The sequence below is a fragment of the Protopterus annectens genome, chromosome 3.part0, assembly GCF_019279795.1.
Source record: "Protopterus annectens isolate FY-2018-M chromosome 3.part0, PAN1.0, whole genome shotgun sequence".
Taxonomy (NCBI): Eukaryota; Metazoa; Chordata; order Ceratodontiformes; family Protopteridae; genus Protopterus; species Protopterus annectens.
The window spans coordinates 61,997,786-62,025,149 of record NC_056731.1 but is presented as its reverse complement, the minus strand read 5'-3'; the positions used below and the strand labels follow the sequence as shown (position 1 = coordinate 62,025,149).

General features: G+C 36.3%; 1 protein-coding gene across 2 annotated transcripts in view; it reads left to right on the top strand.

Annotated features, from left to right (window-relative positions):
- GABBR2 (gamma-aminobutyric acid type B receptor subunit 2) overlaps positions 1 to 27,364 on the top strand; it is a 3,943,409-nt gene that overhangs the window by 3,255,879 nt on the left and 660,166 nt on the right. For both annotated transcript variants that reach the window (XM_044064587.1, XM_044064586.1), the window contains exon 13: positions 2,185 to 2,307. In XM_044064587.1, coding sequence (XP_043920522.1) covers positions 2,185 to 2,307 — 123 coding nt within the window. The remainder of the gene's footprint in view (positions 1 to 2,184; positions 2,308 to 27,364) is intronic.

The window sequence follows — 27,364 nt, the reverse complement described above, 5'->3', positions numbered from 1 at the left end:
AAAATATATATATATATATATATATATATATATATATACATATATGTAGATACACAGTGAAGTAATTGATGAGTTAAGTGTTCTGATACTTCAGCTGGTTTCTAATACCATCTAATAACTAATAATTACTTTTCTTGTAAACTAATCACTGGTTTTCTAAACGGTCTGTTGATAAGACCCATATGTAAACTGTTTCTTTTTGCATACAGTTTTAGTCTTACATGTATAGATGTACAGTTATCATATTTTACTGTATTGACTTAAGTGCATTTTTCCACTTTTTTGCACTGTCATTTTTATTAGGTCACTGCCAAAAATAGTTTACTGACATCATTCCACCATCCTACCAACAATATTAATATAAGAATAATTAAGAAATAATTAACAAGTTTAGTGATGCATATTTTAGTGGTACCCTATCTAGTATGTGGTTTGATATAATATATACACTGAGTCATCCATTGGTGTTTACAACTCACAGCAAAAAAAGACTTCATCCATGAGATGGAAACTTAAGGATGCATAAACACATGTGTTTTCATTACATGTTCTACATTGTTCTACTAGCTTGTTAACCAATATCAGAGCTATCTTTTATTCTACATTTTATTTCTTCCAACAAGAGTCACATACCTTGTGACTCAAGTCATGTGATTTAAACAAGGCAGCACCCTGAAAAAGAAACTTGTCTTGACCTCTTTCTACTAAATGTTAGATAATGGGAAACCTGTACATTGCCACCCAGATTACAGCATGAACATTCTGCATCTTGTGTTAATGTACAGGTAATGCCCATTGAAAAACAAGTTTGCTTCTTCATGGCAGCATATTAAACTGCTGTGAGGCATAAACGTTTAACAAAGCAAAGAGAAGCCATTTTTTTATGTCCACTAAACAGAACTTTGTTGTATAGTCAGCATAAAAACTAAACAGGTAAAAACGAAGTAAGAAATGTGTGTTGCGTGAGTGCATGTGTGAGAGAGAGTGTAAGTACCATAAAGAGAAACAGCACCAACTTCAGACTGCAATAGGCAGTCACTCAGCAGTGTACCCTCCACATTAAGAAGTATTAAACTCTCATGTCTGGCATTATTGTCTGACCTTTATCGTAAGTGGTTTACCAGTAATGCAACCAACCGGACAGGGCAACAGTATGTTGTAAAATCAAATTCAATAAAGAAGCAAGGAGGTGATGAAAACATTGCAGTGACTTGCATTATATATTTTCTTTTTCTTTATTCATGTACTCAGAATCAAACATCCATGGTGGATTCACTAAAAGTGGCTGTAACTGGTGCATATGTGTTTCTAATAGAAATATGTATAAGTGTGTGAGCTTGTCTGTACTTTGGAATGTGTATTTTGTGAATGTAAACATTAAATAGTTAATGTAATTTATATTTTTGTGTAACATATTTCCTCCAACAATAATTGCATATACTACAGCAAGTTTTAAATATTTGGAAGAGTTTTACATCGAACATTTAAAGAAATTGTATATTAAAGAACTGCAAAATAATTTAACTGATAGGCCATTCTCCAAGTACAATAATGCCCTCCAGAATATATGCTATTGGTGGAATTAAGACCCTTCCATTGCGTGTATATGCCTTCTGCATCCAACACTAGTACTCAACAACATCCCTGGGTGGGCATTAATATCCCAGTAACACACAGCCTATTGTGCGTTATTGCTTGCATAAAATCCTCCCTAATAACCTTTGGCCTGCATATATTGTGAAATGGATGGAATTCAGTACAAAGAATTGATGTGTGGTGCTTTGTAATGGTTTCTGATAGAATTAATAATATGTATTTACTTAATACGCTTGTTTATCTCACTCTAGTATTATGCAATTCAGTAAATGCAGTTTAACAATAAATAATACTCAGTACAGAATTAAACATCCAATTTTTTTGAATGTGATATGCTCAGTCATCGTTGACATGTGTCACTCATCTTAGCTTGGTTATGTAGATGTTGCGAAAGGTAGGATGTCAAATTCAAGCCGGAAGAAAGTAATACAGATTTGATTTCTTTTTACACCTGAGTCCTTCGCAGTATATTTGAGTGTCATAATTCTCCAAGATGTTCCACTCTTATACCTTCTGCATGCAGCAGTTATGGGTTCATTACTGCACACCTACTGTCATTCCTTTCTCTCTTTCTTTGTTTTCTTGTAGATCATTAAAGACCAGAAGTTACTTGGAATAGTCGGTGGGATGCTGCTGATCGACCTCTGCATACTGATATCGTGGCAGGTTGTTGATCCATTGGCAATGACAATCGAAAAGTACAATATGGAGGTATGTGAATGACAACTGCTGACAGATGGCTGTCTTAGTGATGTAGTCACCAACACAAAATGATTTTTCTAAGTAAAAATGAAATAAATAAATAAACTTAATAAATCCCTCTAAATCCACAATAGTCTGTGAAAAATCATAACTATAAATTCTGGTGTAATAAGATTGCAATCATGAACTGCAAGTGTGAAACATATTTCATTATGTTCTGAATGTTATTTGCTTATTTGCATGTATTATTTGGAGGAAATATAGCCCTGATGCATATTAACTAAAAGCAGAAAATTTGTTTAGTAGAAAAGGTGCTGCGTTTTCATTCATGAGGAAGAATAATCCTCTGTAAAGCCAAAATACACATAAGCTGAAAAGTATCTGGGGTGGCACAGAATAATCATGTGGACTTAAAACTATGGCATTTCTATGGACCTGGTGCAATATTATGCATGATTAGATATATGGGTATATTTGGTCTAAAAAAAACAAAAACAACTGAAGTTTAAATAATTATACCAAATAAGACATAATATGCAATCATTGGTTAAGAATAGATATATGTTACATGACAATGATTTTAATAGAGACATTTTTGCCAGTTTATGGATAAATTAAATGTTAATAGATATTGTGTAAATTAAAATCCTTTTCCCCAAAATTATACTGTGTGTACAGTGAAGGAAATGTGCAAGGCCAAACAGCAGTTTTTAAAGTAATATGACTTACTTTGCAAGAACAGTTATTTCTTGTACATGTTCAGCTTAGATATTAATAACATATAGCTGTGGGCTTTACTGTAAATGCATCCTGTTATTGAAAAAAGGATGTTGACTTTGTTGGCTTTCAGATGCAGAAATAAATAAATAAAATGCAGACAGGTCAAGTGACACAAAGATGACATGGAGAGACTTTTGTGAAGTCTTCAGTGAGGACCAAAAAAGGATATGAAATAACCATGGACTTTTTCATGACACAGACAGAAACCAGAAGAACAAGTTACAAGGACATTAAAAATAACATTGGTTGAAAAGAGTATATAAACTGGACAGTATGTTTCACTTAGTAGTGACGTTTAGACTAAGTGTGCCTTTATCTCCTCATCTGTCTAGCTGTGTTATAATAAGAATTGAAATAGCTCTGAAAGAATTAACTGTTTGGCAAGTATTTATTCTGAGACAAATAAAGTATAACAGATACAGTTTGTCTGGTCACTTTTGGACATTTTCTTCAGTGGCGACATTTCTTCAAATGTAAGTTAGTATAATACAGGCAGGAACTGCAATACTAAGAGAGAAAAAGCAACCTTATTGTATATTTAGAGAGAAAGACAGTTAAAAGATGTTGATTGAAGGAAGGAAGTCAGTGAAAAAGGGAGAGTAATGAGGTGCAAAGTATGAAAAGGTATTTGTTCAAATTTGAAGAGATGGTTTAGCCTGGTGTTGTTATGCATGCTAGTTAGCAGGTGAACACATAACAAAACATAACACTGTTTAAGTGTTCGGATGACATGAATTTTTTTTCATTGGGATTGCACATCAAATGATTTTTGAATTTTTAACTCTTTAACAGTAGTCCTATATTTAAGATCATAAATTAAAATAATACTTAAAGGCACTCAGGCTTATAATCACACGTAGGCCAAAAGCATTGTACATGAAACTTCTGCTTCCCACCACCAGGATAGCACAGACTGCATGTTTGATAAATGTATCCGTTTCATATATTTTAATCTGAAATTAGCCAGAAATACTCTTATTATTTAATAACTGGATAAAAAATAGTGCCTGATAAAGTTAGAAGTAACTGACTCACAGGCCCGTATTGAAGGGGTTTGCAGATTGCTATATGCAAAATCATAATTTCCTATGAGAGGATCCTTTATACCCCCAAAATTTTGAAAACCTATTTTTTTCCTTGGAAACTACAATGCCATTAATAGACGTAATAACAATCAAAACTATGAGCATGTTAAAATAAATGAGCTCTATATGCTTGAATAATACAATAAAATAAATTATCACAAGTGTTTTTAAAAGTATATCTTTGTGTACATTCTGAGTATGGTTTAGTCTTGTTATGGCAGCCATTAATTTTCAAGCTGTAATGAACAGCATAGAGTAAGAAATTGCAGTTATTTAAGTAAACTTACCATAATAGTAAATGTTTGAATGATCATTTTGCAGTAACCTAAGCTGCATGGGTTATACCCTAAATAGGCTATAACAGCTGGCCAACTTCCAAAGCTTCATGGCACCTTCCATGTGCTCAAACCATTAGTCAGCTTAACCTGAGCTGACTAAAAAAATCTGTTTTGGGTGTCAAGCCCTTCAGAGCTTTCATGGCAACCGAGAGATGGGGTAAGTTCTGAGAGGACACTGCTAGGAAAAGAAAAAAAAATGCATGTTCACACCCTAGCATAAAGAACACACACAAAACAAGGGATGGAGGGAGAAAGTGACTACTGCAACAGTGATCATTTGAATGTCTACTGTTAATGGTAAGTTTACTTACACAACTGCATTATGTTCATTATTATGATCAATGCTGCAGTAGCGTAGGCTATAGAGGTAGATTACCATAGCTTAAAATAACTGGAAGGTGGAAGGGGAAAGGCCAAGGTGTACCTTGAAAATGGTCCTAGCAAAGTGCACCCTAGACCTAGAGAAGGAATTTCATTTATAGTGCTTTGTAAAAGTATGCACAGAGAAACAAGATACTGCTTTTAGAATACATGTAGAGGCCAACCCTTTCCAGAAAGCTATAGATGATTCAAATGTCTTGGTAGACTGAGCTCTGACCCTGACGGGAATAGTTTAGTTGCAGTAGAATAAGAAAAGGTAATAGACTGAGAAAACCACTTAGAAATAGTCTGTTTCTTACCTTTAGAAGAAATGAACAACTGATCATAAGTTCTAAAACATTTTGTTTTGTCAAGATATAGTACCTGAGTTTTCTGTGGACATCCAGAGTATGTAGGATCCTTTCTCCCTCCCTTGTTAGGTTCTGGAAGGAAAACAGGGAAATGGATAGATTGGCTTAAGGTAAACTCAGATACCACTTAAACATAAAAGAAGGATTGGTTCTCAAGGAAACCCTATCTCTTTGGAAGATTAGATAAGGCTGACCCACCATAAGAGCTTGGAACTCAGATACTCTTCTTGCAGAAGTCAGAGCAATCAGTAAAACTGTCAGCCAAATGAGTTGGTTCAAATGGCATTAAGTGTTAGCTTTTCTAACACAAAATTAAGATCCCAGGGTGAAGCTACTGGCTTTCTGTGAGGCTTCTTATGAAGAACCCCTTTCAAAAACATTTTCACGAGATTACATTGTAAGAGGGGGATCCATGGAAAGACATGCTGAAATGCATGACAAATGAACCTTGAAGACAAGCCATAGGATAGCAACTTACAGAAATACTGTAAAACAGTAGAAGCACTAGCCCTGAAATGGTGCTTGATGTTTTCTTGGCACCAACTAGAAAACATTTTCCATTTGCTAATATATGATTTTCTAGTATCAAGTTTTCTTGCCTTCATTAATACTTGCTGCATGTCCTCAGAAAACAGATGCCTAAAAAGTATTAAAACCCTATCATCCAGGCAGTCGGCTACAGTTGTTTGGGGTCAGAATGTATCAAACACCTCTGTTTGTGTGTGAGTAAATCCAGTTTGTGAGGTAGATTGTGGTAATTAGCCCTGTCCATTTCCAAAATATGGGAAAAGCACTGTTGTCTGGGTCAGAAGGGAGTCACCACAGTGATCTTAGAGGAGTCCTTTTGAATCTTCAGAAGTACCCTGGGTATTAGTAAAAGGGTGGAAAAGCATACATGAACATTCTTGTCCAAGGAAAAGAAAAGGCAAAAAGCACGCAGGAACATTCCTGTCTAAGAAAAGGCATCTGTCTTCTAGGCCTTCTTGCATGGAGTCCTGGAAGAAAATATTGCCAGTTGATTATTTAGAGTGATGGCAAAAAGGTCTACCTGAGGAATTACCACAGTTGGATCAAATGTTAGAAGATCCCCTGATTTAATTTCCATCCATGAGGGTCTGCCCTGGTTCTGCTCATCTTGCTTTCCACACAATTTTGCTCCATCGGAATGTAAGATGCCTGAAAGTTGTACTGTAAAGCAATATCCCATTCTAACATGCCCTATTATCATGGGGAAGATCTGCCCCCCTCCATTTGTTTATGTACTACATCACTGTGTTATGGTCTGCAAACACTTGAAAAGGCACTGTGGAATGCATATGATTCAGAGAGCTGAGAGCATTTATGAAAGCTAACATGTCTTTTATGTGTATGTATTTGGTCCATCTTTTTTGACCCAAAGATTCTGCACTTTTATGTCCATTGACACTGCTTCCCAAGCAAAGCCTGAGTATCTGTTATGACTGACTGCTATGGAGCAGGAAGGGAAAATGGGAAACATGGATTCTGAGAAATTTGATGTCTCCACCATTTGATTTCCCTTTTTACAAATCCCAGAAATGGAATTAGGAAAGGCAATGGGTACTGATACTTTGAACAGAAGAGATTTCAGATATAATTTTATCTTTCTCATGTGGAGTCTTGCAAGAGGTATCTTGAGAATTATGGAAGACGTGAGACCCAGAATTCTGAGGTATTTCCTCACTGAGAGAGATGTCTAAGTGGAGAACCTCTGGAATAGATCTCCTGTGGAGGTGGTCTGCAGGAACCTCATAGACACAATCTTGTGAGAGGAAGTCAGAAAAGAAATCTGAATGTTCTTTTGGAACCCCAGCCTGTGTAGAAGATCTCTGATCAAAAAAGAGATTTCTGGCTCTTTGAAAAAAAACTCTGCAAAGATAGGCAATTTGTCTGAATATGGAAAAATGTGAATACCCTGCAGTGTGCTGTGGACTATCACAGGGTCTGGACACTGTTAGAGCAGTGGATAGCCGAAATGGCTAATGTGATCCAGACATGTAAAACCTTAAGAAACACTTGCAATCCGGATGAATAGGAATCTGATGATAGCCATCTTTTAAATCTAAGGTTATCAAGAAACTCAACTGATGAAGAAGGGCTAAAAGGTAGTAAATGAAAGCATTTTGAACTTGGGCACTACCACAAACAGCTTCAGGAAACAATGATCCAGAATTGGTCTCCAAGAATCTTCTTTCATTAGCACTAAAAGCATTCTTGAGTAAAATTATTCCCTTAACTGAGAAAGAATAACAGTTTTTATTAGCCTCCTGTGACAGCATGTGATGTAAAACAGGAGAAAATAGAAGAATTTGGTCTGGCGGATTAGGAAAAAGCTGGACGGTCCCACCAATGCCATCTGTAGCCTAGATGAATCACATTTCAGGACCCATTTGTCTGAAATGATCTGTTGCCAAAGAGAGAAATGGAAATTCAGACATTCTGGAAGAATTAAGGGACTGCCACGGTGGGAAGGAGGTCCCTTATACAGTCTTTCTGGCTTACTTTGCTGTCCTGTGTTCCAAGGGAAAAGGGTTATAACTTCCCTGCCATTGCTTTTTTGAAACATCTGTTTGCTAGAACTCTGCCAGGATAGTTTATCGAGTCTTTTTGTCAAAGTTAGATGAGGGAGTAGAGAATCCCTTTATTTTATTTATTTTTATTTTGCTTTTGTTTACCAGATTTATCCAACTGGGTTAAGTCAAAAAACAGTCTTCTGCGGAGAAAAGCTCCAAAATATTACAACCATTTTAAACAGACATTCAGTAATATACATGGACAGACTAAGTAATAAATATTAACAATTACACATGCATTTGGTAATTAAATGACAGTCATATTAAAGGCAGCTGTGTTAGTATAAAAGATACAAATGCATTAGTAGATGTTGAACATTAAGCATTTGAAGAGGTGTACTAGTGGGTTTCTCAAACAGAAAATAGATCACATGATTAGTGTTTAGAAATTCAAAGAAACTGAGGTGAATGAAGGAACTAGTTAGGGCAGAACATTTTAATATTGTAGTTCAGGCAGAGTGAAAAATAGCTTGATAGATAATTATATTTTATATATATATATATACACACAACTAAAATTAACCGCATTCAAAAAAATAAACAAAGAGAAGAAATTTTAACTAAGAAATTAACTTTGTGACAATAACAGCATTCAAAAAATAGTAAATCACACCAACAACTCTTGTAGTACTTTAGCGCTTTCATCTTATTTATTATCAAGACTTCTTCAGAAAGACATGTTTCATAACTATGAGCAACCATTTTCCCAGAGAAAAAGAATCATAACCATAGAGCGAGGGGGTATGAGCACCCTCCCACTTTTACAGCTGCAGGTTGACTTCTTCACTCTTGCGGTGCAAGTGTCTTCTCCTTTAAGGAGGACCTTGCGTGCATTGCATGCATGCATGCCAATGCGTGTAAATATATTCCACACCTGCGCTCAGAATTTAAGCTGGCAGTTATGTCAGTTGAGAAGGAAATGTGTGTGTGTGTGCGTGTGGTCATTCGATTGAGAAAAAAGGTGTGTGTGTGTGTGTGTGTGTGTGTGTGTGTGTGTGTGTGTGTGTGTGTGTGTGTGTGTGTGTCTGTCTGCCTGATGACTTTTGTGCAACAACATTGCAAGGGTTGATAATGAGAACGCTAATACAACTTTTCTATTAAGTTATCAATTCAGAGATATGCAACTATCATTAGTGAGTTGTTCTTGCAAGTCACTGAATTCTTAGCTATCTCTGTAAAGTTTCTAGATTACTGCAGATAAGCCCTATTAGCACTTTGGGTTGAACCTTACTGTATAAGCCTATTCTTTTACCTGTGAGAATTATTTATTTCTCTAAAGGAATGCTTGAAAAGAGCATGGTTATTTAATTGATCATTTTGTATGAGCATTGAAGGGTAGCAGCATGGATATGTTATAGTGAAATTTTAATGAAGATAATTGAAAATGTATAGGGTTTCAATCTGATCTGGTTATGTCATTCTGTCTTCCATTAAGTGGGCACAGAAAGTATAAAAATAAGTTTGTTTGCTCAAGAACACAGGCAGAGCATTTGCATCCCTTTGCAGCTTGCATCTGGGGGAGCCATTATCTTTGACCCCCAACCCCCCCCCCCCCCCAGTTATGATACTCTTGAAATGATTGGCTTCTGATGCTGCTGATGAGTGTGACAGGCATAATTTTAGCAGCAAATGTAGTTTCAGTGTTTTGATACAGGAGATGAATGTAAGAGGTTGTTATTGTCATGCAGACAATTATTCTTTTTAATGGAGTGGCAAATGGGTTCTTTTTAATCTATAACGAGACATATTTTGTTACAGAGTGACTGTGGGTGTGTGCAGCTCTTCCTGGATAAAGTGGCTACAAGTGGTAGCTCACATAGTCTGCTAGGGCAAATAATATACCTTTTCCTGTAGTCACTCTAGTTGGAGTGGAGGGGAAATTGGTTACCTAAGGGGGTGATTGATTTTTTTGTTCTAGCTTTCCTGGGGTGTATCTGAATGTTAATTATTTAGTATAACCATATACCTAAATGCTTGAAAGTGGAAGTTGTTTCTATCAATATATTGTTTTGTTCTATTAGGTTTGGGTTTTAGGGCTTTTTGTTAATTTTTGGTGAGTGTATTTACGTTTATTTGCATTAAAAGATTATTTTTGTTACTGAACCAGTAGTTGAGTATTAGAAGGTCTTCTTGGAGTTAACTTTGTATGCCAGAATGATTGGGATTGGACCTATAAATGACCATGTTATCAACCTATAATAATAAGATCTGAAGATCATAGGGAGGTTTGTTTAGAGAGCATAAAAAAAGATTGGGGTGCCCAATAAGGCCATTCAGCAGATTATCACACAAAGAACACATGTACCCAAAATAGGTGAACCTCATCATGTCTGTGATAATAAATATCAGCAGCAAACATCCCACCTCCTGTTCTCTCATGTGAAGTCTCTGATTAACCCTGAAAGAGTAATAGCCTTTTCTTCTTCCCTACCTTGTTAACATATCCATAATTATTAAGATTACAAACAACCCCCCTCCTGTATGCTACCTGTTGGCATGGCAGCATCAAGCTTAAAGAATTGTCCCTGTCTTGAAGCCTGCTGCTCTTCCCCAACTGTGTTCAAAGTGGAAAAGAAACAGAAAAACATTTGCCGCCTCCCTGTTCTCATTTCCTTGATTGGTCAAAATAGTAATAATGCCCCTTGTGCTTCCACTCTGCTTTTGCCACCCACTTGACTGCGGTCACAAAATTTAACCCACACCTTATAAACCCCCTTTCCATTTATGATTCACCTTGATCGTGCTGTATTAAAATAACGCAGAAAGAGAAAACTGAAAGGCAGCCACCCCAAAAGGCAAATTGGCTAAGGTTAAAATGTCCTCCAACTGAACCTGTGTCGAGGGAGTAAATATTTTAAAAATTGCGCTTTTTAGATCATGAAGTGCCCTTCTCACCCCCCAGCCTTCAGCAGCTTCCGGCACCTCTGATCATACAAAGGGAGAATCAGTCACTACAGTTTCCTCAGAATCTAATCAGAAACCTGAGGAGAAAAAACTACATCTGTCCTTTCACAATCCCCTACAGATTCCATTTCTTAAATCTCTTCAGGGAAAGAGGAATCCCTTTCTCTTTTAACAGAAACTGCCTTATAAGAAGGGTCAAGATCCTGTACAAGACCCTGTGCCAAGGGAAATAAATTACTCCTGTCCAGAGCAAATGACACAGAAAAAGATAACTGTTTTGTTTTCTGTCTCCTTTTGACAAAAATTTGAAAGAAAAGAAAGAAAGAAAAACAGACCAAGGATGGACTTAACATTCTGGCTAAGCAGGGGCGTATTCCCTGCCCCCTCTCCCATGACCAGCAACAGCTGCAGAAGATGTGGATAATCCACAGTACATAATGGCTGTATGGAGAGCAACAAAGAGATACAAGGAAAAATATGTGGTCTAACAAACCAGCTTTGGCCACCTGCAGCTTAGGTAAAATGCCACCCTAGTGTGATGACAATTGCTGTTTAACAATCTTTTTGTTTTTGTGGCTGGAAAAAGTTCTGACTCAGGGGGAAGTACATTCTTCCACAGTGACGCTGAAAATGGTGCTTGTTTCCTTGGGAAACTTACCAGCAATAGTCAGTAAAACAGGAGAGTAGCCAAAAAGTAACTTTTTCCCAAATAAAACAGTAAAAAGTACTTTAAACACATTGTCTAGTTCCCAAAAGCAAAATAACTACAGTTTATCCGCAGAAAAATTAGTTTTAAATAATTTTTACCACAAATTTAGTGCACTCCTATTTAAAAATTACAAAAGAGTCAGGGTACAGTCAACAAAACACTTTTTATAGCTCAGAAGTACTTTTTTGAAAGGAAAAGTGAGCTTCCTCAAGTAATAAAGTAATGCGGAAGGTTTTCCCCATGGAGCTTCTCTGCCTTGCAATCGAACATTGTTAGCCAACTATTGATCCTCGAAAGTCCTCAGTGGAGCACTGTTCTTTAGTGGCAAGAAAGCTCTGAATGGCTTGGTGCCCAAACTTGACTTTTTAGTTAGCTCATTTGAGCTAATTAACAGTTTGGGCATGTGGAAGATGCTCTAAAACTTTGGAAGCTGGCCAACTGGCTAGTTGTGGTATCCTATGCTTTTTAGGTACTTATATAACCCGCAGTGGTGGTGCTGTGGTAGCATTGTTGCCTCACAGTAAGACGCTGTCCGGTTCGATTCTCAGCTAGAGCGTCTTCTGCGTTGAGACTTGCGTGAATGGGCATACCTTCGTTAAAGGTTGTGCATCAGGGCTGGTAACTCGGCACGTAAAAGTCAACTACCAATCATTAGCGGACCGGAGTTCCACTGTGGTGACCCCTAATTGGAAAAAGCCAAAAGACACAACAACAACAACTTTTTAGGTACTTATATATCGCCACTCCTTTCTGCCATTAACCATTGAAAACATTGTCTGAACTTTAATCAGTGACCTAATGCATTAATAGGTAATTACTAGGCTAATGACCCGGGGGGGGGGGGGGCTTTGCCTAAGCATGCTCTACAAAGATGAGAATCAAGCCTTTACCTTGTGTCTGTAAGGAAACACCTTAACCATTATGTGTTTTCATTATCACAGGCCACATATATATCGTTAAACATTGTTAGACCTCCTCATTGCCATTACTATGCTACAGTCTGCTCAAATAAAGGCATGTGGAGGCAGGTTACTGCAGCTCATTTTCAACAGTTCTGTGTTTTTCTGCTCACAACTTTTTATTTTTTTATTTTATTTATTTATTTATTTTTGCTTAACTTCAGGATCCCTGTTAGTTCTTTCAATTTGCAAGGATAGACACTCGACACTCCTTAGCTAGGCAAGAGTTCTGATGCCCATTTCTTTCTTGTCTGGGAATTCCTACTGGCCCATCTATTCCCCATCAGTGGGAGTTGGTGGTAGGTGTAGGCCAGCTTGATGGACCAGTGGTTACATTTCCCTCTCCTTGGGTAGAGTACCTCCATCTCCTTTGGCAGCTCACCAAGCTATGCAGTGTGTGCCTTCTGATGAGAGTGTGCCTCTGCATACAGAATCCCCTCAGCTTATGCTTCTACACACGGTACCCATGCTCTATAGATCCATACTTCATGGATGCAATCAATATCCATTGCTTCCACTAGGTGTCAGCTAAATGATGAGCTCTAGCCACTTCTCCCCCCACCCCACTCTCATGATGGGTGAGTCAGTAGTGACTGCTCACTCCCTTCCTCCCTGCTATCTCCTATGGGTATCTGTGCCGCTATTCAAACTTGTGCTTCCTGCACCATAGCCAGGGATAGAGCTCTTACTGAGAACTGCAAAGGTGCTGTTGATGCCTGTATCTTTAATAGTGTTACCTGGTATTTTCAGCCAAGGAAACTGCTGAGTACTTAAATATATTTTGTAAGTTATTGTATGGCCTTGCAAATTACAAAACTCCTCTCTCCCTGACTAAAATTACATTGAATCAGAGAAACCTGAGCTGCTATAGTAGAATCCTCATCTTAATGAAATCAGTACCCTGAAGAAAAGGCACTGCGCAATAAACACTACAGCAAATCTGCTACTATTAGACATCTTTGCTTTTTATTGAGTTTCAAGGAAACTATCGTTCTTTGTAAATTTAGCCTAGCAAACAAGATCTACATAAACAAAAATCTGATTTATGCAAGATAACCCAGCATCAAAGATCTACAGAAACAAAAAGCTGCTTTTATGCAAGATAACCTAGCATCAAAGATCTGCAGAAACAGACAAAAAGTGCTTTTATGCAAGAAAACCTAACATCAAAGACATAAAGAAACAAAAAGCTATTTTAATGCAAGATCTGTTAATCACAGTAAGCTTATAGACACAAAGACAGACAGACAGATGTTTAAGTATGGAATTTTTTGATTGGCTTGCATACTTTTTAATTCTGCCTATTTGTCAGCTCCTTACGTCTTCCCGAAATGCAGTTAGCTTTAAAAGTATAGTGGTACTATGTTTCTGAAGGATGTCACACTAATGCTTAAACTCTAGATTATTTTTAAATAATATCTGGATGATTTATAAATATCTTTAGATTTGTTGCAGGCATCGCTAACTCTTTTTCAGCAAAATTTAGCCATTTGCTTTGTACCTAAAAAAAGGCAGTCATTTATCCTCAGTAACAAGCAATGGAAATTCCAGATCAGTCAAATGAACATGAAATCAAAATGGAAATATTTCTAGTGCCAAAAAAATGGAAAACAAGTGATATGATGTCTGCTCCTCAGTGTGTCTTCAATTAGTACAGTTTTATTAAAGGTAGGCCCTGTCTGATCAGTACTAGATTTACTGAATTTTGTACAATGAGCTTTATGTGGTGCATATGGCCTATATTGCAGTACCATGCTGTTAGTTTCTTCACTATCATAAGATGTATGTAGAAGCATTTATTGTAGAGTATTTTGATCACTGTCATAATATGTATGTAGAAACATTTATTGTAGAGTGTATTGCAAGATGGCTTTTTGTAAGAATGCGGACATTCTGAAAATGAGATATTACTTCAGTTGAGAATGATATAGAAAGTGAGTACCAGTTTTGGGTATTCTTTGCTCAGTCAGTTCTTTACTAACATTATACTAAACAGCAGTATTTAGCTAGCAAAATGTTCACATTTTATAATAAGCAGTATAATAGCTAGAATCTATATTTTTGTATATTACAAAATAATGCAAATAACCTGTCAGCATAACGCAAAATGAAAATCCACTTCAGTGTTGCAAAATGTCTTTACATGTATTTTGGCAAAACTGACAATGAATTAATTGCAATTACCAGGGTCCTAATTCAATCTGTGTCATTCAGCAAAGATTTCATCACATCTCATAGAACAACTCAGATTTTGACTGTAACATATGTCACTTTAAGGTAACATTTGTAGCTAAGAGCATCTTTACTCCTATGAGTTTCTTAATTTTGCTTCCCCTTTCCTTCACCTCTCACACACTCTACAAATGTTTAATTATGTTTGTTGATTAAACAATGCATTGATCTATATCTATCTATCCCTATAGGTGTATACAGTCATAACAAATATAGAGAATTCAGAGGTTTTGCACTATATTGTATCACTTTACTGCAAGAGAAATGTTTGTTTTTTTTATTTTGAATTGCATTGCTCATTGAGAGATCTTTATTTGACTTTTAAGGTATTTGTGAATTTTGTGCTGTATGGGATTCTGTGTATTGTTAAATAGTACCAGAAGGAGAACAACATGGTGATTTGCAGAGATTAAACAACTAAAAACATACTGATGTGTTAGAATGAATGCCGACATTATGGAACCATCTGTCACTGAGTATGAAAAAATTAGCAGCAGTGAGAAGAGTGCTTGATACATTATATAAAGTTAGGGCATGGTGTTCAGTTTTCCTTACTGATGCTTTATGTTGCGCATGAGCAAAAAGCTGGGAATCTATGTGAACAATTGAATGTACAGTTGAAAAAAAGCAGTGCACCAGATTTATCGTGGATAAACTGAGCTAAAATGCAATAATATATTTCTAATAAAGAAAAGTAAATAAGGTGGCTAGCATAAAATGAAGACAAAACTCATCATTCTACAGGTATACCCTACCGTACATGCACGAACATGTTCACATATGCCATAGGATAGGTTAATATGCCAGAAAAGTAATATAAATTGACACTGTAAATGAGAATACATTACAATGTATAAACAGATATGCAGCATTTGGATTGTCGCTTTTTTCTAAAAGCAAAGAAAGCAAAGAGCATTTACAACTGTCGCTTTTGTCGTTATTGCAGGTTCACCAGTAATAGACCCTGTGTATTAGTTCTAGATTACGATAAGACAATCAGTTTTAAAAAGCAGGGTCATTGCATTGTTTATCCACTGGTATTGTTAATTTTTCTGGATGGGACAGCTGTGATGCATTTTATGAGGGTAAATCTGTAAACAAATTAAATTCAAGACTATATGAATTTTTATAAACTTAAAAAGTAACAGATAAAAAAATGCCTTATGTAGCCATAACTTAATATGCTCACAATTTGAGAAGTTTTTTTTTAAAGTGTGTATTAAGACCCAAGATGAGGAAATTTTCCACTTTGTTGGAGAAAGAGTTATGGAGTGGCATCCAAAATTAAATACTTCCGTTTTTCCAGACTTTAATAACACAGTTTCTAGTAGCTGTTGAAGTCACAACAAACAAGATGAATTTTTCAAACTATTTTGTCTTTTAAAATAGACTGCATGTCATTGTCCACCTTTGACACATATGATATATATTAAAAAAGTACATAAAGAGATTTCAGTTGTCTTTTGTTGATATCTTAAAGATGTCAGATTAATCTAATTAATTATGAAAGAACTTCATGTTTCTTAAAGTGATTGTGTTGTTTATTTTTGATGTTAGATTTTATAGAATTCTTACATTTTTATTATTAAGCAGTTTCAAGCCTATAATTGTTGATTTGTTTGTATTTGTAAACACAACAGGCACTGCACAATCTTATTAAGCCTGTATCACAGTTTATACATCGAAGCTACAAATATTTTAAATGTCATCTGAAAGTAAAGCATAGCATAACTAGTACTGGTTAGAGTTACTGGTATCTCAATTTAAAGCATTAAAAGAATAATATTTGAAGGTCTCAAGAGAAGGAGAAATGAGACTTAACTGCTCAACAATGCAAGACACTCCGGTATAGGACAAAGGGTTCAAACTATTCCAGGTAGTTTTATAGACATTTATCAGTGTCAGCCTGCAAGTATTTTGCTGGGCAATATAATTAAAAATAGTGAATCATTTGGATTTCTGTTTCAGTTTTTTGATTGCAGTTGTGTAATTGTAATACTATACATTATGTGGTCTCTTATGTAAGAGGATTAACCTGTGTTAAGTGATTGACTTGATATGTTGCAATGATTACTCTAGAAATCAGGCAGGGATATTTGTGTTTGTCATAATGTTTGATTGAATCCATTTGGTTGGGTCTTGTTTTTGAATCTGAGAGTTTAGTATTTGACCAAGGGAGAGCTCAGTACATTTTTATTTAGTATGTGAAGGAAACTGGAAATTTCAGGTGATTATGATATTATTGATGTAAAGAATGTTGAAGGTGTCAGGAAGGTGCAGATTTAGTTTGAGTGATGGAAATCGAAATAAGTCCATTTGACTGCTGGAAATACAGGATATATGTACCAAAGCCATCATTTAGTTACAAGTTTCCAATATTGCTCAGGATGAATCTCTTAGTAAACTGAGATATGGGACTTTGTAATATAATTGAAAGGGATACAAATACATTTTACAGCAGATGATGGCCCATTTTTACTATTTGGCTTGGTTTAGACTGTTAGAGTGAATCTTCATGGGGTACACAGGAACATGTACATCAAGAGATAAGATGGAGTGTAGAATGTAGCCCTCAACCTGATGGAATGAGTGAGTCTAGTCTTTAATGGATTAAATGTTTAAGAAATTAGTAGACATTTATGATTGATACCCATGTAAAGCGGTGCATTTGATATAAATTGTTTACTTGCTGCCCCTTGTAATCAAGCAATTTATGGATATGTGATATTAAAGATTGCTTGTTTTTTATTATGATACACAAGACATTTTATTTTGTTATTGCCTTAACATAGCACTAGAAAAATGGTCAGCAGTTATACTTAGAATGAATCTTATCCTCAATTAATACATTAATGAGAAGATCATTTCACTTTTGGGAGGCTTTACTATATTGGTATTTATTTTTATACATTTATGTGGGATGGCCTGGGTGTTTCTTCTTTTGGTCACAAGAGCTTATTATGTTTCTTCTATGTGTGTTTGAATTATAAATTCAAGGATTATGATGATGACCAGCCTACATTGTAATAGTAGGAGTAAATAAAATTAACTTATAATTGAAGAAAAGAAAGGTTCTTACATTAAGGGGATTTTGAGATATGTAGGAAGATGTATTTCTGATATGTGATGTGTCTATCCATTTTAAGGTCATTATGGAGTGATGTGGTATTTACATGCAATGTACAATTCTTATGAATGGAATGATGTTTTTTGCTGTGACTGGTGCTGATTACCTAAAAGACCAGGAATAATAACCCTGCATTGTGTTATTGGTTATTGGAGGAACAAGTTGTTCAGTCAAGGTTTATGACAACAATGACAGCAAGAAGCTGAATAAATCAAAAGGCACTCATGCTGTCACTAATATCAATAACAGTTATTGACTGGCACCCTGAAAGGCTGAAATAGCATTTCTTCCATCCCTTCCTTGAGCTCAGATCTTGATATTCAGTCATAATGCTGGCAGTATACCAAACCAAAGTAGATTCTATGGCTTATGTAGGTTGCATTTTTAAAAATTAAATATTAAATTATTCCTTTATTATTTCCTTCCTTCCCCCTCTCTTTCTAGCAGGGTGTAACGGAGTTAAAGGGTTCACTGGAAACTTAAGTATGCACACAACAGTCTCATCCAAATAAGCAGTCTGAGTCCACTCAATTCAAACATCATTTAACTAGGACAAACTATGTGTACCTCTGGCCTTGTGATTTAAGTTAGTGTTAGAGGCATCCTTTCTTCTGTGTGTAGTTTAGCCTGCATAGTGACTAGTCTGAAGACAAGTGTTTCACTGTCCTAGTTTGTAAACAATAGCCTTATAGTCTGTCAAACCTCCTCCACCAACATCCTGCTGGTCAGAATTTACTCTCTACTCCCTAATAGACACTGACATTTACTCCTAAACCCAAACTATTTCTTTCTCTTATATTTTTCTTAATTTCTTCTCCCATTATTTATATCCTCCTGTTAGTGGAACTGCATGCCTTCAGGGAAGTCACCCGTGGTCTCCCCTTCCTTTCTTATTTCTCCTTGCCTGAGACAGTTACTAAACCAATTTAAACTGTGAGCTAGTATTTGTGTGCACATGCAACATCAATTCAGTACACTCAACTGTATCTTTAAAGTGTTTTTGTTTTTCTATAGAAGTATCCCTGCAAGCAAATAGATAGGTATGTAACAGTGATGTCTCCAGTTTGAACACTAGTCTGTGGGCTATATTTGTATGTAAATTATAATTATTATGGCAGCTTAAAACAACAAAATGTGTGCACTATAATAGCTCCATTTTCTTGACCATTGCAGTCCCTTTGGTACTTTCACCTTTAACTGTACTCAATTCATTGATTTTAGCAGTCCACTGTCTCTTTCCGTAAGTTTATTTCTCTTCTTGTGTAACCACTTTTGAGTTCTCATCCACCATTTTTCCAGAGCTGAACTGCTGGAATCTGGCTAATTTTTTTTTCATTGCTTTGGTGATCTGTGAGGTGGGGGGTGGCTGAAATAGACTTTAGGACTTTGCATTTCAAAGTCCATATAAAACTCCTTACATTACACAGTTCTTCAAACAGGCCAGTCAATTGGAATAAAAAACACAAAACTGCTACCAAAGCTTTAGAACTCACTTGTCCTGCACAAAACAGATCCAGAGTAAAAAGCAGAACACCAGGACTTGGAGATGGCTGTAAAATCCAGTATAAAAATCTTTATTCGACACAAGCGCTTTCGTGGGTCACCCCACTTCTTCAGATGTCTAATACATTTTAAAAACAGCTCTTGGTTTAAATATAAAACCCACCAATTCATTATTTTGATGTGAACAAGCACTTTCAATTTAAAGCAACATTCCACAAGGTACATGCCATTAACTGGACTAGACGTCTGAAACATATATATACATTTCTAAAAGCCTATTTATAAGATATCTAGATCATAATTCAGAATTGCATAACATTTCAATGTGCAATCACAAGCACAAAATGTATCTGCACATATTTACATTTTCCACACATACAAGCCTGTGACAAGAAGTAAGTAACTGATATTGGAATAACTCTCTTACTAAAAACTGTGTCCTAGATCAACAAAAGCAAGACATTCATCTACTACCACAGAGGCCTATAAACTGCATTATTCTTTTTTCTTATCTCTCAGCAGATATGTGACTGTTTGTGTTAAGTCACTGATTGTTTTCTCTATCCCTTGGCAAGATTTTAACCTGCTTCGTTTGCCCTCATTCCTGCTCGGGCTCACTCTGCTTCCCTAACCTACCCCCAAATCCCACCCACCCGCTCTTACTGTACATTTATAATTCCATAGCACCAGGGGCGGCTCGTGGCATCGGACTGCCGGACTGCAGCCCCCTCAGCAAAAAAAAGAAAAAGTACCTTTTTCATAGTGTGACACTCAGTATTATTATTTTTTTTTTATTTACTCTCTGTCTCCGCGATTCCTTCCTTCCTCGGCAAGTACGCGCATGCGCACTTTAACCGCCTCGGGTTGCGGCGGTTTTAAATAAATACTTTTTTTTTTGTTTTTGTTGCAGCCCGATGAGCTAATGAAGGCATCGGTGTGATGCCCAGCAGTCTATGCGGTTCCAAACTGCATAGAATTGGAAGGGGTTCAGACTGCAACGTCCGCAGGCACGTACATGACGTGCTTGGGCTAAATGTTGCTGATTGGTTGTCGCTCTCTTCCCGGGCTTTATGTGCTGGGAAAAGAGCGAGACTCAAGCAGTTTACCGTTGTGAACTTAATCTGGTTCGTGATTCAATCAGGGAAGGATAAGGATTTACCAGTATTTTTTGTATTTTATTTTTTGGGCGGCCTATATTTATTTTACTGTACTGAAGAAAAAGAAAAGTGAAGAAAGAAGTAGAAGAATAAGTTAGAAGAAGAAGAAGAACAGAGTAGAGTAGTACACTACAGTCGTTTTCTTCTTGGTGGTATGTATATATTTTTTATTGTCCCAGCCAGTTACCAAGAGTGTACATGCGTGCTAGCTCTGGCTTCTTTCTTATATAACAAGTGTTTCTTACTACATTTTGAGATCCACGGTCTACTATAGTGATATATTTGTGTCTATGTGTGTGGCAGTGAGTTTGTATCGTGGCTATTTAGCACGGCAGTTGTCACAGGAATCCAGTGTGATACTTCTGAGTTGTTGCGGTGGGATAACTCATTTCTCACTTTTACATATATCCAGTAAATTTCAGTATAAATAATAATTCTGTATTCATTTACTTATGGTTATTTCCAAAAAGTCAGCTTATGTGACCAAGTGCCACGCAGATATAAACTAACATATAACAAAATAAGAGCAATTAAAATTCTGTTTATTAAAACATGAGTTTGTAAGTTACAAACATTTCATCCTTCCTTTTCATATCCTTGTTGGTTCAGTGAGTGTGCGTGCACGTGCATGTGTGGTGGGACGGTGCTCACTCTCTCAGTGACATCTGTCCTTGTATTCTTACTATGGACAATACAGTTGATGCCTGGTCTCTGGTGCCTAAATCATTAAAGGAAATGGGTTAGTAAACTAAAGAGTACTACACATTTTATACTGCTACAGGATGTTTCTAATCCCCAAGTAGCTCATTCAAGGATCGTGTGCAAAGTAAGAAAACTGAATGAAACATTTGCATTCCGTTTTTCTTTTGCAATGATCGCTGGTGACTAGTGGCAATTCTGATTATATTTTCACATAAAGTAATGATTTTATGTGAAAACAGGAGTTTAAAAAATGCAACATCAGTTACCTTTCTAAACATGCAGCTGTGAAGTACGTTACTCTGTGACAAAGTTAAGTTGAAAGTTTTCCTCTCTTGCTGCATACTGTAAATTTTGTATATATTACTTATGTTTGCATGACAACTGCTTTTCCATGAACATACCCACTTCCTGTTGTGTTAATATGTGTACTTTGCTTGGCAAAAGTGGGTATCTATTTTTTTTTTGTTTGTTTTAGTTTTTGAAACCAATGTCTGACTTACCAGCAAACAAGAAGCAAGATGTCAGGCATGTGAGACATCATTACTTCAATAAACAGCTGCACACATTTATGTGCTCATTAAATATTAATTATTTGTATACATCCATTCCCTGATTTTGTGTTTTCCTTAACATATCTGATGCCTTTCAGTGCCAAATACCTGAACTCCCTATTGCATCATCATCATCATCAGTATGCAGGGCATAAAGACATTAGCATGTGAGATGCACATGGCAAGCTCACAGAACTTGTCAGATTTAATCATATCTTAAAGTGGGAACAATAAAATATTTTACTGGCATCTGCAACTTTAGAAATTGGAAAATAAACTCTGTGAGGGCAGCAATGAATGTGGATGCGCTAACAGGTACACTGTGTCATTGCATTTGATTTTTTTAGTCAAGCAGTAGAGAGGATTTATCGTCCCATAGCATATACCTTGGTTTATTTATTTATTTATACACTTTGTTAAGTGGGGTGCAGCATTTTTCTGATTGGACCAATCTCAGCTTCAGCCAAGAATGTGAAAGCATATCAACTGGAAAAATAAAAATAATTTATACAATAAAGGTTCACACTAAAAGCAAAGGAATAGTTAACACTATGTACAATATTTACATCAGTTAGAGCAGTGACAGGCTAGTAGTTAGAAAGGAGATGTCATTGTGAAAATGATAGGCTGTATGTGTGGGAGATTAGGGAGACAGTTATGTGAACTGAAGCAGAGCAGATACAAACAGCTTGTGCTGTGAGATGGTCCTTAAACTGTGCCTGAAAGGAGGAGGAGTAGTTAGAGGGGTCTTTAACATCTAAGAGAAGATCCCACCAGAGCTTGAGTCCAAGGATAGAAAGAGAGTAGTTAGAGCACTGCAGTCTGGTTTTAGGTACTTGTAAGAGACACCCTGAGTGGCTGTGAGATCTGAGGTTGTATGATAGATGCTATCTAAGGAAACTAAAGGAAAGAGAAGGACAGTTTTCTTTCAGCAGCCAAACAGGTAGAGTGGATTGGCTTGTTGCTGAACAGGCAGCTAGTTGGCTTTGTCTACTGTAAGATAGTTTTCATAATTTGTGGAAGGGGTAATTAAACAGGAGATGGAGTTGGAGATTGTTTGGATGGTGGCAAAGTTCCTTCTGGAGACAGATGCTACAAGAGATAGGCAGTACTCATGTTTCCATTGCAAATAGCATTTCTTGTTGGATGGGAGAGAAAAGAGGAGATTTTGTTGGCTCAGAAGAGAAAGGAGTTTATCTTTTTCTCTGTTTTTGAGATGATGGTGAGGGTTAAGTGAGGGAAAAAAACAACCCCCTGGGTATCTGAAGGTGTTAACCTGCTCAATGGCATTGTTAATGTGGTCAAGAATAAGAAGTGAGTTAGGTTCTTTTCACATTTAGTGGAGATCATATAGAACATAGTTTTAATTTTTGAGGAGTAAGTAATAGTTTTTTTGCAATTCAGCCAGTTACTGAAGAGGAGGATAAGGGAATGGTTTTGCAGATCATGTTGAAGAGAGTGGGTTGTGTGGCTGTTAAAGATCTGCCACTGGCAAAATGTATTTTCTTTGAATGTGGGTTTCAATGATATTTCAATGAATGTGAGTTTTCATTGTGAGATTGCATTGCTTTGTTTAGCAGATGTCTTAGGGTTTGTGCTGTAAAATGCAAAATAAAACTTTCAAATGAAGTCCAAATCATCGTAGAAGTAAAGCAGTATGTACATTAGTGTTCATGGTAAATGGGGTGAAATTGCCAAGTAATGTTTCATTGGAATGGCTGGAGGTGGAAGGCTCCATTCGATCATGATTTTGTGAGGGGGAAGGGCGGCAAACTCAAAGACAGCCCCGGCTGAACTATACCTCTCAACTGTCCAGATTTTCACAGAATGAATAGATTTTTGCTTCTTATTTTTGGTTTGTTTATCATAAAATGTGTGGTTTTCTGGCAAATAATTTAGGAATTAAGTCACTAATGACAGACACTGAGTTTCGGACTTCATAACCTTCAGAAAAATGCATGCTAAAGCAAGACCTGTTATTCTATCAACTGTCTCAGTTTATACAACAATTGTTAGTACTGTTTATATGTTCCCCCAGTATATTTGGCCTTGTCCAAATTTCCTGCATTAACAGGTTGAGAGGTACGTGCAAATAAATTGCTTTAAAGAATTAGGCATATCCAAACCTCTCAACTGTCCCTGATTTTGGCTCAAAATGTTGCTCTTCCCCTAATAATCTCAATGCAAAATGGCAATTTTGGAAGAAAACATAGAGGGTTTACAACTAAGAAATAACTGTATTAATCAGAGTTATAGATTACTTTTATTTCAGAAATGCATGTAGATTCTTTTATTTTGACAGCTGCTCAGGTTAGCAGTACTAATATTAAAAAAGTGTCCCTTCTTTGACAGGTTCCCAGCTGTGTTGTGTGGCTATTTTATATTTTTGCATCACATTTTTGTTCCATTTTTCATAAAATTCTGTATTTTTTTTGGCAAATTAGTGGCAAATCATTAAAGACTGAAGTTAGAAAATAATGACAGACATTTGATTTTCCGATTTCATACCGTTCAGAAAATTCATACTAATGCAAGACCTACTATTCTATTATCTTTCTAAGTTTATAAGAGCAATATTTAAAAAATGTCCTTATTTTTGGGCCTTTGTCCCACTTCTATGTATGGCTTTGCCCAGATTTCTTGCTCTGAGGTTGAGATGTATGACAAATGTGTCAGGGCCATCACAGTCAGCCAGAGACATTTCAAATTGTGACATACTTGTTGCACCCCACTCCCCCATGTAGTATGAATCTGGATGTATCCAAGCAAGGCAAGGAGCAGTTATGCAGTGTAAATGTGCAGAGTCCTTGATTTTGCAGAATGTTCTGGTTTCTGTCATATTTTCATACTGTTTATTTATGCTTATTATTACTTAGAATATGCCTGTTGCTCTATGTTTAAGTAGCAATGCTTTAATGACCATCAGGTAAGCTTGTCTGAGACTGTAAGATGCAAGTAAGCTTTAATAAGCAATAAGCATACTGTTAAATAATTGCCAACACTGAAAGCCTTTCTGCTGTTGCCATGCACAGAATACTTTCATAACTAGATAATGTATAAGCCTTGGGTATTGAAATGCATATGACAGTATTTGTAATGAAGGACAGGATTACATTATTTTAAGAAGCTCGTTACATTTGTTGGAGACTTGCAGTCATCTTTGCAAGCTTTACCTGTAAACCAAACAGAATGCCAATCTATCATGTGTGGGCCATTACCTGTACAGTAATCCTTTAAGCAATGTATCTTGAGCGTGTTTCTTGTTTGCTTTTCATTTTTTACTTTGATCATGTTTTCCCCATGAAACAAGTAGATAGTTGTCAGGCAGCAGGTCTTTTTTGGATAACAAACATTTTTACAAGTGGGGATATCACAGAGATTACTACTTTCAGCATGTTACTTGGTACTTTAACAAAGCTGAATATAAATTATAATTAGAACTGCAATGCAAGGAGAAGTGGTTTGAGTTGAGTGCTGCTTCTTTTTCTTGTACTTGATTTTGAATGGCATTCCAGTGATGTATTTAAAAAGTAATTTATTTTTTCATGCCTCAAAACCTTTTGTTTCCATCTAGATTTTAAGTAAGCTGTCATGCAGCCAATGCACTGAAATATTTTTTTTCTTCTACACTTCATTTTATTTTGATTGGACTCGCATATTGACGGTTTGTCACCCAGGGCAGCGTATTTAATTAAAGTTACAGTTTTTGTGGTTTTGAGCATAGCCCCTCCCCTTTCTCGTTGGCCACACCCCTTCCATTGACCCCACCCATTCAGCTGTCCCCTGCAGCCCCCCTTTGGTTTGAAGTCACCAGCCGCCACTGCATAGCACTACCCAGATATTCCTCCAACCAATACCATCAGTTCCCTCCAGTAAGAAAACAATCAATATAATTATTCCCAATTGTAGCACCCACTGTAGTTTACCATCCAAGACTCTCACAGATAGTTATAGGAGGCAAGGATAAAGACAATCAAATTGCATCTCCACCACCAACCCACTGCCCTCCTAACATTTTTTATTCTAATTTACAACAAAGATATATCCCAAGTAAAATAAAATGCCCCTAAGTCAGATTATGCTACTATTTTTCCTTACTCTACTAGGCTTTATCATCAATTATCAAATCCACCTCCTTCAAATACTTAGGACTTCAACCAATCCTCATAAAGAATTTCAACATCTACCAAACCTGTCTTTCTCCATAACACCCCATCTCTACAAGAAAACCACATCTAATCTTCTTATTTTTCATTCAGATGCTCCCGTTAGGGGTTGCCACAGTGGATCATCTGTATTTTTCTATAAATATCTTATAACTAAGCATCCAAATTTATGATCAAATATCAAACCAAGACCAAAATATATAATTGGACACAGTCTTCTCTCTGTAAAATATCAATTAAAAAAATTAACAGAGATACTCAAAACAACCCTTGTACCACTGTTCATAAAGCCATCACTTCCAACCCCAAAGTAAACCAGTCACCTAACACATCTCAGCAAAAAACAGAATCCAAACTCACCTTACTAAATATGAACCTAAGAAGTATGTGCAATAAACTCCATGGCATATATGCTTATCTTGCCACATGCACTCCTGCTGTAGTCATAGCTACTGAAACCTGGTTAAAAAAAGAAATAAAGGATAATGAGATATCCCCCAGGATATAATATACTCAGGCATAAAAGACAAAACAAGGGTGCAGATGGTGTAACAATCATCTATAAAAATTCCCTAACCATTATCTTACTTCCACAAGAAATGCCAACATTTAACAATGCTGATCTATTAATAACTCTCCTAAAAATTAACAATAGGAAAACTATATGCTTAACAGTAATTTATATACCACCAGGGGGAAAAGGTTGATACTGATAAAAGCATCCTGTATTGGATATCCCAATAAATTAATCATGAAACTGTAATACTTGGAGACTTAAATATAGACTGGCAACTCATAAATTCCACGACCCCCACTGAATCCACAAACTGGTACAACATCAGACAATTAATAATAATACCTACTAGAATCAATAAAACTTCAGGGAAACATTCAACATTAGATTGGCTTCTTGCAAACAAACCAGACTAACTGACAAAGTAGGCTGCCTCTCAAATAGCATAAATGACCACATATCAACATATGCTATTAGAACTCACCATAACACATTATCTATAATCAAATACGAAGTACAATCAATTTTGGCAAAGATATTTTTAGTGAAACACTAAAAAATATAACTGGAATGTACTTAGAACAATGTCACTAGATACTTGTGTAGTACACATATCCTTACAGACCTTAAATAATCAATCACCAGTACGTAATAAAAGAGTAAGTCCAATCCCACACCATGGCTGACAAAGGAAACAAAAAAATCATGGTAAAGAGAGATAAAGCCTGTAAAAACTGATTAAAATTAGAACTCAAAATGTATTACAGCAATTTAGGCATCTTAGAAACCTTGCAAAGCTTCATGTTAAACAGGATAAGCAAACATACTATACCAGCCTACAAGACAAATATATAAGCAACTCAAAATGTTTTTGGTCATCACTAAACTACTCCACCCTGCCAAGATCTCTAGTCACTCTCAAAAAACAGACAATACAACAGACTTTATCCCCACACAGTTTAGTTATTATTTATACAATCAATATTATCTCTCTTAGACACTAACACATCTGCCCTC